At 31.5% G+C, this 11,407-nt stretch overlaps 1 protein-coding gene, 1 long non-coding RNA gene and 1 pseudogene across 2 annotated transcripts; 2 read left to right on the forward strand and 1 right to left on the reverse strand.

Moving 5' to 3' along the window:
- The first annotated feature begins 1,778 nt into the window (after positions 1-1,778).
- LOC127095181 (uncharacterized) lies at positions 1,779-4,646 on the forward strand. The gene is made up of 6 exons (XM_051033909.1): positions 1,779-1,866; positions 1,957-2,010; positions 2,089-2,184; positions 2,357-3,228; positions 3,325-3,508; positions 3,619-4,646. The coding sequence occupies exons 1-6, from the start codon at positions 1,779-1,781 to the stop codon at positions 4,644-4,646; spliced, it is 2,322 nt and encodes a 773-aa protein (XP_050889866.1).
- A 408-nt stretch (positions 4,647-5,054) lies between these two features.
- Positions 5,055-8,998, forward strand: LOC127095183 (ATP-dependent DNA helicase PIF1-like; annotated as a pseudogene).
- Positions 8,999-9,006: 8 nt separating this feature from the next.
- LOC127095154 (uncharacterized) lies at positions 9,007-10,351 on the reverse strand. Its single transcript, XR_007792664.1, has 3 exons — positions 10,212-10,351; positions 9,943-10,102; positions 9,007-9,323 (listed from the first exon to the last, which is right to left on the reverse strand). It is a non-coding gene; the product is annotated as an uncharacterized LOC127095154 (long non-coding RNA).
- Positions 10,352-11,407: the final 1,056 nt, after the last annotated feature.

Genomic DNA, 11,407 nt, shown 5'->3' on the forward strand with positions numbered 1-11,407 from the left:
AAATCTATACCTATATATAAAATGGATATCCTTTGCAATACCTAATAAATTATTTTTTCAATTTTTTTTCGTAGAATTGATAAATATATGTTAAATTGTAGTTAAAACATTTTATTCAATTTAAAATATTTATAATACAATTAAAATTAACGTATTATTAGTAAAGACAAATAATACTTTATGGGTCATATTAACCGGTGTCCCACGACGGATTAAGAATTATAAATAAAAGAATATTATAAGTTCAGTACATTGAATAGACACGATATTCTTAAAAATAATTAATTAATTCTGTTATATATATATATATATATATATATATATATATATATATATATATATATATATATATATATATATATATATATATATATATATATATATATATATATATATATATATATATATATATATATATATATATATATATATATATATATATATATTAGAAAAAACATAAATTTTTAATTTTTTAAAAACGGTTCAACTTACTTTTTAATGAATTTCTTAACTAATGCCCCTTATTAGCATTTCCCACACTTTATAATTGAAAAATATATATTATGTTGTTCTTATTCGATTAGCTCATAGTGTAGTGATTGAGAATGTTTAGTACTTGGGGTCTGTATTGTGAAGATCTACTTGGGGTCTGTGTAGTGATTGAGAATGTTTAGTTGTTTAGTTGTTGGGGTCTGTATTAGCTATTATCAATTGGAATAAAATTTGGTGCCTTGCCTTTGTTAAAAAAAAAATCAATATTAAAAGATAAACATTAATATAAACTTTCCGATAAAATTACAGAATAAATGTAATGGATTCTTAAATTTCTGTCTCAAAACAAATTATACTATATAATATGTAAAAAAGCAATTATGAAAAAATCCAATTATATTTTATTTTTGTAAGAACATTAAATTAAAGAATGAAAATACTCATCTAAAATTTTAAAAATCATAATCAACCAAATAATAATAAATAAATAAATTATTCAGATGTAATGGCCAATTTTTTTTTATTGTTGTCGTCATTCATATATCCGGAATTCATTATTACGTGCATTTTGATTATTCTATGTAGTTTTCCCATTTAAACTATTTTATTTACAATTTTGTATAATCAATTTTGTGATATGCTTTTTCATATTTATTTTGCATTGCATTTTGACTTTGTTCTCTCTTATAGAATACAATTTTTTTTAATTTTAATTTTACGGTAAAGATGAAGATGAAATAAATATTTTTGATACTGTGTAATATTTATGCATCTAAATATGAAAATAATTACCAAGTACATAGTATGAAAATAATTACCAAGTACACAATTTTTTTAATTATATTGTGTTATTTATTTAAAAAGAACTAACTAAAGATAAATTATGCCATCTATATATAGGTATAGATAACTTATAACATGCATAATTAATTTTATTTAGTCTATAATATGTAGTGATTGAAGAAGAAAATTTATATCAAATCATCTTCTGATGATATATCAGTTTTCGATCAATTGTTTTTGTAGAGGATTCGGTATAGTTTTCAGTTGACAATTACATTAATAAAATGGAAAATAATATCCGTCAAATATCAAGTCAACAACAGAGGTCAAGAAGGGCCGAAAATGAAAGGAAGAGGAGACAAAATATGAGCAACGAGCAGAGAGAAAATAATTTGTCAAGACGACGTGAAAATTATAGGCGGCAAAAAGAGCAAGAGAAACAAGCTCAAACATCTCGCCATATAAACAGTCAGTCGAGAGTTCCATTTCAAAATTTTACAAATATGACTTTTCCAAGATCACACTTTCAAGGAACTCATGACAATGAAGTCGGTCCAAGTAGAATTACACATGTTAATGATGTTGCACTTGGTTGGTGATGATCAATATATATATTATACGTTACATTTCATAATTTTGTTCGCTTTCGCCATATCTTATTTTATGTATTTAAACCCGCAGATCGTAATTGTACATCACCTAATCAACAAAACATCACGAGTCAATCCGATACAGGTATAAGTGATATAGTTCTAAGTATGCGAGTATTAATTTTTACAAATGTATATATATTAATTATTATTTTTGTATCAGATGATATGGATGTTGATGAAGCTTTAGAGGATGCAGTAATATCATATGTTAACATGGATGCCAGAGAAAATGGTGTATTATCACGTCGTCCTCAAGGTATGTTCGTAAAAAATTTGCTTCAAATAAATGTAGCATTTGCTCATGTGACATAAAATTTCAAATCATGCAATATTAAAATATAATAATTGAGGCATCTTGCATATATTTTTTATTTGTATTTTAGATTTTAGATAATATTTAGTAATCAATATCAAACTCCTGCCTGTAGAATCAGGACATGCTTTTCGAGCAAAGCACAATATTGCTCGAAATTTCAAAAATAATATGATGATGGCAAAAGCCCGGTTGCCTCATCCATTTACCTGTAGACACTGCAATGCAAGATTGTTTCATCATGAATCACGTGATACGTGTTGTAATGGTGGAAAGGTATCATTCTCACGAGTTGATGCTCCTATAGTATTGCAACAATTATTTTTGGATGGTTCAGCTGAAGGAAAACATTTTAGGCAACATATTCGAAGTTATAACCATGTGGTTTCATTCACTTCAATTGGTGTTCATGTTGATGAGAATATTCTTGCATCTGGTCGTGGTATATACACATTTCGTGCTCAATGTGCTTTTTACCATAACATAGGAGGTTTCTATCCAAATGAGGGTGTCAGACCGCGTTTCTTACAACTATACATCTACGACACCGATAACGAGCTACATAATAGAATGCAGGAAAATCCACAGCTGCACCAAAATGTAGTTCACAAATTACAGAAAATGCTCCATCAGTTTAATCCTTTTGTAATTAGGTTCAAGCAACTTTCAATACTTCCAAATATCAGTGAATGTAGCCTCATACTTAAAGAGCGTCCACGTAATCACCATCAATACAATCTTCCAACTGCTGAACAAGTTGCGGCAATTATTGTTGGATGTGATGCAGATTCTATGGATTATGGAAGGGATATTAATGTCATTCGTTATGATGGAAATCTCAAGAAAGTTCAAGAGACAAAGGGATATTATGATCCTTTGCAATACCCTGTATTGTTTCCATTTGGGACGCATGGTTGGGACATCAACACAACAAATTGCAATGGACGAAGAGTGTCATGTCGAGCATATTACAGTTACATGCTTCAGGTAAATTTGGATTAATTTTAGTAGATAATCTACTTAGCTAAGCGTTGTTTAAAAAACTTTACATTTAACACCGACATTTTTTTCAATCAACTGTAGATTCGCCCAAATGATCAATCAATGTTGTTAAATGCGGGTCAACTGTTGCAACAATATGTTGTAGACAATTATGTCAAAATTGAATCAGGGAGATTAAGGTGGATTAAAGAGCACCAAAGTGATATACGTTCTGAATTGTACCAAGGTTTACATGATGCTTTGCATGTTGGTGAAACTAATGCAGGTACAAATTCATATAGCATAAATATACAGTTTTTGATTAATAATTAGTTGTACTTCTAATGCTAATAATTCATATATTCTAATACTAATTCATTTCATGAATCATCGTAGAGAACATTGGAAAAAGAACAATATTGCCATCATCATTTATTGGCAGTCGTCGAGACATGACACAACGTTATGAAGATGGCATGGCTATTGTTCTTAATGGCGGTAAACCAGATATTTTTCTAACAATGACATGCAATCCTTCTTGGAGTGAGATAACATCAGAACTTTTGCCTTTTCAAACACCACAAGATCGTCCAGATTTGCTAACAAGAATATTTCGTTCGAAATTTGAGAAATTGAAGGATGATGTTATTAATAAAGGAGTCTTGGGTAAAGTTAAAAGCTACATGTATGTCACTGAATTTCAAAAGCGAGGACTGCCGCATGTGTATATGTTATTGGTCTTAGAAAGTAACGATAAGTTGCGTGACCCAAAAGATTATGATAGTATGGTAAGAGCAGAAATACCTAAATTAGAATGTGAACCACAGTTGCATGAAGCTGTTGTAAGACATATGATCCACGGACCTTGCGGCATAATCAACCGAAAGTTTCCATGTATGAAAGACGGACATTGTAAAAAAAGGTATCCCAAACAGTTCTTGGATGAAACACGTCAAGGCACTGACTCATATCCCGAGTATAGGAGAAGGTTTGATGAGTCTGTATCGTTAGGTAAAGATAGGTCTGTCGATAATAGATGGGTGGTTCCTTATAACCCTTGGTTACTGTTAAAGTATGATTGTCACATCAATGTAGAGATTTGCAGTAGCATTAAAAGTATCAAGTATCTATACAAATATGTGTACAAGGGCCCTGATCGTGTGGCTATGGAGGTTCATAAAGGATCATACATGGATGAAGTTCAGCAATATGTTGATGCAAGATGGATTTGTGCTCCCGAGGCATTATGGAAAATATTTCGATTCACTCTTTACCGATTATATCCTTCAGTTGAAAGATTGCAGATCCACTTGCCGAACCGCCATCAAGTGCGGTTTTATGATCATCAGCAAATTGCAGATGTGTTAAATAATGAACGCAACTCCAAAACAATGCTCACACAATTCTTTGCATTGAATCTATGAGATCCACAAGCAAGAAAGTATCTATATAGAGAGATTCTAGAGCATTATTGTTGGAACAAGCGGGATATGGAATGGCATCGTAGGCGATCAACAAGAAAAGTTATCGGGAGAATCTATACGGTATCACCTTCGGAGGGAGATAAGTTTTACTTGCGACTGTTGTTATCGCATGTCATAGGTCCAACCAGTTGGGAATATCTTCTTACAAATAATGGCTTGACTTTCAATACATTCAAAAAATCAGCCGAGGATAGGGGATTTCTATAGACTGATCATAGTATTCGTGATTGTTTGGTTGAGGCTACGAGTCTCCGAATGCCATATGCTTTACAAAGGTTATTCGTGACGATTTTAATATTTTGTGAACCTACTGATGTTAGAGGCCTTTGGAATGAGTTTTTTACACATATGGTAGAGGATTATCAAACAGCTAACAATGTTGTGGAATCAAACTTAACTAATATGTTGTTGAAGGACTTGAATGAACTCTTAAACCTGCACGGTAAAAAGATTGATGATTATGATCTCCCATCTTTACCCCTTAATACAATAGACAGAGGTGCAGTTCCAAGTATCATACAAGAGGAGTTAGCGATCGATATCCCCAATGAAGATATTGAATCTATTGCTAAGTTAAATAATGATCAAATGATTGCATTCAACACCATTATGAATGTAATTGTTCAAAAACACAGTGGGGTATTTTTTGTTGATGGTCCAGGAGGAACAGGTAAAACATTCCTTTATAGAACATTAATGGCAAGTTTAAGAAGTAGAGGAGAAATTGTCTTAGCAACTGCATCATCTGGTATAGCTGCAACATTGTTACCCGGTGGTAGGACTGCACACTCTCGATTTAAGATACCTATTGATATTCAACCGAGTTCCATTTGTGGTATTGAAAAGCAAAAGGATCTTGCAGATCTCATTAGAGTTGCTGCCGCAATAATTTGGGATGAAGCACCAATGACAAACAAAAATTGTTTGGAAGCCTTAGATCGATCATTACAAGACATTTGTAGCAACAGTGCTCCATTTGGTGGAAAAGTTTTGATCATGGGGGGGATTTTCGTCAAGTTCTTCCTGTTGTAAGAAAAGGTACTAAGGCACAAATGATTTCAGCGTGTATTGTTCAGTCTCATTTATGGAATCATACCAAGATTTTGCATTTGCGTCAAAATATGCGATCATTGCATGATCAAGAGTTTGCAGAATTTCTTATTCGCATTGGCGATGGTGTCGAACCTACCAAACCAGATGACATGGTGAGGTTACCTTTACATATTGCAATCCCATGGGAAGGTGAACATTCCATACAAGTACTTATCCAACATATTTTTCCTGATCTAGAATTGCATGGTTGGGATGCCCCATATATCGTACAAAGAGCTAATTTGACACCAACAAATGATGATGTCCAGAAATTGAATGATATGATTATCGATCAGTTTCCAGGAGAAGAACATAATTTGTTATCGTTTGACGAGGTTGAAGGAGATAATCATAATTTATACCAGCAAGAATTCTTAAACTCAATTGCACAAGGTAGTTTGCCACCTCATATTCTAAAGATAAAAAAGGGTGCACCATTGATGTTGTTACGAAATCTAGATCCTAGATATGGATTGTGTAATGGGACCCGATTATTATGTCGTGGTTTATTTATGAATATGTTGGATGTGGAAATCCTGACAGGAAGCAACGCAGGAAAACGTGCTTTTTTGCCTAGAATTAAAATAAAAACATCTGCAAGTGATGGACTGCCTTTTGTCCTTAGTAGAAAGCAGTTTCCTGTGCGACTAAGTTTTGCAATTACAATAAATAAATCACAAGGACAAACCATTTCAAATGTTGGAATATATCTTCCACGACATGTTTTTAGTCATGGACAGTTATATGTGGCTTTATCCAGGGGTGTTTCACAGACTACAACAAGAGTTTTAACTAGGGAAGGAAAATTGAAAGGAGAAGATGGTGACTACACAAAAAATGTAGTCTACAAACAAATTCTTTTATCGCACCCGCAGGTATTTATTAAGTACATTGAAAAAATTGCTCACACGTTGATTCCCATTTTGGTTACACGACATACCAAGCTTATATTGTATTATTTATATCATAGATAGATAATAACTAAATATAATTTTCTTTTGCTTTAATATACAGCCAAACTAGAACACGATGAAATCTTCCAATTATGTAAGGAGTTGAGACGAAAGAATGTTGAAACTTGCTTCGACATGAAAGTAAGTTATACTTAATCATTTATTTTATGCTTTTATGTTAGATATAAATGGGGTGATAGTTATTCTCACTATTCTTATGCAATAAATTTTAGATAACAGACTTTGAAGATAAATGGAACACGTGGAAGGATGAACAAAGTATTTCATCCATCGGCAAACTCGACAATAAGGTGTATTTATCTTTTCCGTAATACGTATAAAAAAAATTCTTGCACTTTCATCACTCTTTCAGTAACATTTTTATCATCCTCATTGAAACAGGTCAAACGTTTGAAAATTTACTCCATCGGTTGGAGCTCCACGGTGATAACAGATAAAACACAACTTTGGAAAATGGTGAAAAGAGAAATAATATCTCAAAGGATGGAGAGGTTTTTATTTAATTCATTTAAGAATATATTTACTCTAGATTATTTTTAAATGCATGAATTTAACTGCTATTTGTGGTTTATATAAATAAAACCATATATATTTACTAACTCCATTGTTTTCCTTATTTACCAGAAATCCAGGTAATTCAGAAACAAGTCATAATTGTTGTTCTACGAAATCTAGACTAAAACAAAGTATCTCCATTCTCCAGGTATTATTTGAGTCGCAATAAACCATATTATATTCAAACGAGTCAAGTCTTCTGAATGTATTTCTTTTATAATATGACATTTCATTATGTATTTGTAGTTTTTTAAATATCAAGAGCGCATTGATAAAGGGATGTACGAAGAATTGATTCGAATCTTTATAAGGTAAGCAAAAGCTATATTACACTACTTACTATTATTTTTACTATCTTTTTCTTTAAAAAAAGTCTAATTTAAGAGTCTTACATTTTTTCTTTACTACGGAAAACAATTGCAGGGAAAAAAAAATACTTCGAATAGAGATTTCATGTTCGGCATTCCTCTTAAAGAACGTCATTGATTACACAGTATCAATATTACTTTGCATGTTTCGATATAATTTTGAATATCTTTATTTACCGTTTTCAAAATGTATTAATATTATTTTTAATGCGACCTACAGTAAAAACCTCATAAAAAGAAAACAAATATTTATTTTCCTCTACGCTGTGCACATTAAAAAAAGCGGGCAGACGGGCACAAGAGTGTCCGTCTGAACGCTAGTACAATATATAAAGGGGATACATGAAAATGGTATGGCCTTTTTTTCTTCCAATTTTATCCTTTATCAATTGTTACAATTACTATCAATTATTAAATTTAAAAAAAATTACAAAAAACAACTCATTTATTAAATATGTAACCTCCATGAACACATCAAATAACTTCCTCCAACACATCAACTATATTAAATAACTTCCTTCAACACCACTATATATGATAACTACATATTTCAAAAATAAAAACATTTCTTTCTTTCTCTCTCCACGCCAAAGTTAGGAGAAAAATTCATAACCATACCAACCCCAAATTTGCCTCCTTCCTCTTTTACTATATATCTCTCTTCCATAACCAAATCATTTTCTCAAATTCATTTTGAAATAAGAGATACGACTGAAGCTATACTATGGATATTTTTTTGCAAAAAAATGTCATGGATTGTGTAAAATGTGATATATCTTTTTGTCATAATCTTGATCTGATTATAATTATAAGGATCCATTGTAGGTCTATTTCTTATGTCCTTAACTGGCTTGCTCAATATTTATCTGTTGCAGGGAGAAGTTTTGGAAGTGAAAGTAAACAAATTAACATCAATAAAGACCCAACTCCCATACTCATATTATTCACTTCCTTATCCTGCACCCAAAAAATACAAGATAATGCAGAAAATCTTGGGGAAGTGCTTCGCGGTGACCGCATTGAAAATTCACTCTATGTGGTCAGTTTCACATGTTAATTCTTGAATCTTTATCAATTTATAAGAAAGGAATTCTTAATGAAATATATAACTTTGGAGACATTTAACCTCTGAACTGGTTAGCCACCATGTTGGAAGGGTAGTTAGTTAATGGGTAATCACTCTTTAATTAATTTAATTAATTATATTTAATTGATTTAGTGGATTGTCATGTCCACAGCTTCTAGAATCATATTGGTTGTTATATTTTATGAAAAATGTAAAGGAAAACAAGAGATCAAATGACTGCCACTACATATTTTCTTTTAAAAGAAAACATAATAATAACGCAAAAAATAGTCAAAACCTATAACAACATACATAATCGCCTCTCTTAAATTTTGGAATATAAGCTTCCAAATTTATGGTATATATAATAGTCATAAGAGAGAAGCTTACCGATAAGAAGATTTCCTGCTGCATCTATTGTTGCTGTCATTGAAACTGATAAGTTCTATTCATTGTCGGATGATTCCAAACCAGAAATAGATGGATGGTCAACATAACCTGCCTCCATCAAGCCATGGTTCAATTGAAGAGAATTGAAGTTCTGAAGTGCGAGTAGGTGACCCTTCACGCCAAACAGAATAAATAAAATAATACAGAAAATAATCAGACGATAAAATAAATTGATCAGATCAAAACATTTTATTCATTTTAAAGGGTTTAGTTTTACTCATGATACGACAATATTCTATTTGCATGACCATGAACTTAGGATCAACAATCCAAACATTTTTGTTTGGGCACCGACATGTTTTAGATGAGTGGCTAGAATGCCCTAGCAGGATTTCAGAATCCAAAAGTCAAAGCCAACTAATATCCTGAAAGTCCTATGACATAACAAAACTCAAAATAAAAAATCAAGTAAGACTAAGGCTTGAAATTTAAAACCATCCCACCTTTAATTTTAATTTTGGAGAGAAACACGATTGTAGAAAAATGAAAGTTTAGAGGGAAATTTGAGATTTGAATGTTGAGAATGATTTTTCAACAGAGTACAGATAAACAAATTCCATAAACCAAAGAGTACAACTGCGTAGTCTTTGGCAAAATAAAACAAACTACATAGTAGTAAAGCATACCAAAGTGCTTAGTAGTTAATAGACTATATTGTTTGGAATAACGAAACAATGAAGGGATTCAAATGCGTGCAAGATTGAGTCAGTTCAAGTTGTATAAAGACACACCTTTCTGGGCCTTACAGGAACATGAAACTCCATTCCCCAATTTCTAAACAAATCTTGCATCAAAGAACCAGTCCAACAACTAGCAGCAACTATAACTGCCTTCTTGTTGTATAATGTATTCTTGGAAGTCTGAACAGCTTCAACACCATTGCCATCTGACCTGAACACAAAACCGAACCGAACATGGCATTTACTCAACAAGGTTTATTTATCTACCACCTTGCTTTCAGTGCTACCATAGTACAACAGAAGGGAAACGGAAATTAAACCTGATGAAACATTTCACAGGGTCATCATAAAATTCTGCATATCTTCCTTTTGATGCAAAGTTCCTGTTAGCCTACATATCCATAATGAAATTGTTACTATGTGTCTGCAATCATATAACATCACACTGATATTGACAAGTCTGTAATAAAGAAAAATGTAAATCTATACCTATACATAAAGTGGATACCGTTTTTTGTGTAGCTTTTTTCCCTTCAATTTTTCCCATCATTTAAACTATTTTATTTACAATTTTGTATAATCAACTTTGTGATATGCTCTTTCATATTTATTTTGCATTGCATTTTGACTTTGTTCTCTCTTATAGAATACAATTTTTTTTAATTTTAATTTTACGGTAAAGATGAAGATGAAATAAATATTTTTGATACTGTGTAATATTTATGCATCTAAATATGAAAATAATTACCAAGTACATAGTATGAAAATAATTACCAAGTACACAATTTTTTTAATTATATTGTGTTATTTATTTAAAAAGAACTAAAGATAAATTATGCCATCTATATATAGGTATAGGTAACTTATAACATGCATAATTAATTTTATTTAGTCTATAATATGTAGTGATTGAAGAAGAAAATTTATATCAAATCATCTTCTGATGATATATCAGTTTTCGATCAATTGTTTTTGTAGAGGATTCGGTATACTTTCCAGTTGACAATTACATTAATAAAATGGAAAATAATACCCGTCAAATATCAAGTCAACAACAGAGGTCAAGAAGGACCGAAAATGAAAGGAAGAGGAGACAAAATATGAGCAACGAGCAGAGAGAAAATAATTTGTCAAGACGACGTGAAAATTATAGGCGGCGAAAAGAGCAAGAGAAACAAGCTCAAACATCTCGCCCTATAAACAGTCAGTCGAGAGTTCCATTTCAAAATTTTACAAATATGACTTTTCCAAGATCACACTTTCAAGGAACTCATGACAGTGAAGTCGGCCCAAGTAGAATTACACATGTTAATGATGTTGCACTTGGTTGGTGATGATCAATATATATATTATACATTACATTTCATAATTTTGTTCGCTTTCGTCATATCTTATTTTATGTATTTAAACTCGTAGATCGTAATTGTACATCACCTAATCAACGAAACAACACGAGTCAATCCGATACAGGTATAAGTGATATAGTTCTAAGTATGCGAGTATTAATTTTTACAAA

The sequence above is a fragment of the Lathyrus oleraceus genome, chromosome 6, assembly GCF_024323335.1.
Source record: "Lathyrus oleraceus cultivar Zhongwan6 chromosome 6, CAAS_Psat_ZW6_1.0, whole genome shotgun sequence".
NCBI lineage: Eukaryota > Viridiplantae > Streptophyta > Magnoliopsida > Fabales > Fabaceae > Lathyrus > Lathyrus oleraceus.

Coding starts and splice junctions, on each gene's coding strand:
- LOC127095181 (XM_051033909.1), top strand. CDS start 1,779: ATGACTTTTCCAAGATCACACTTTCAAGGAACTCATGACAATGAAGTC. Junction 1,867..1,956: donor TGTTAATGATGTTGCACTTG/GTTGGTGATGAT, acceptor TTAAACCCGCAG/ATCGTAATTGTACATCACCT. Junction 2,011..2,088: donor CACGAGTCAATCCGATACAG/GTATAAGTGATA, acceptor TTTTTGTATCAG/ATGATATGGATGTTGATGAA.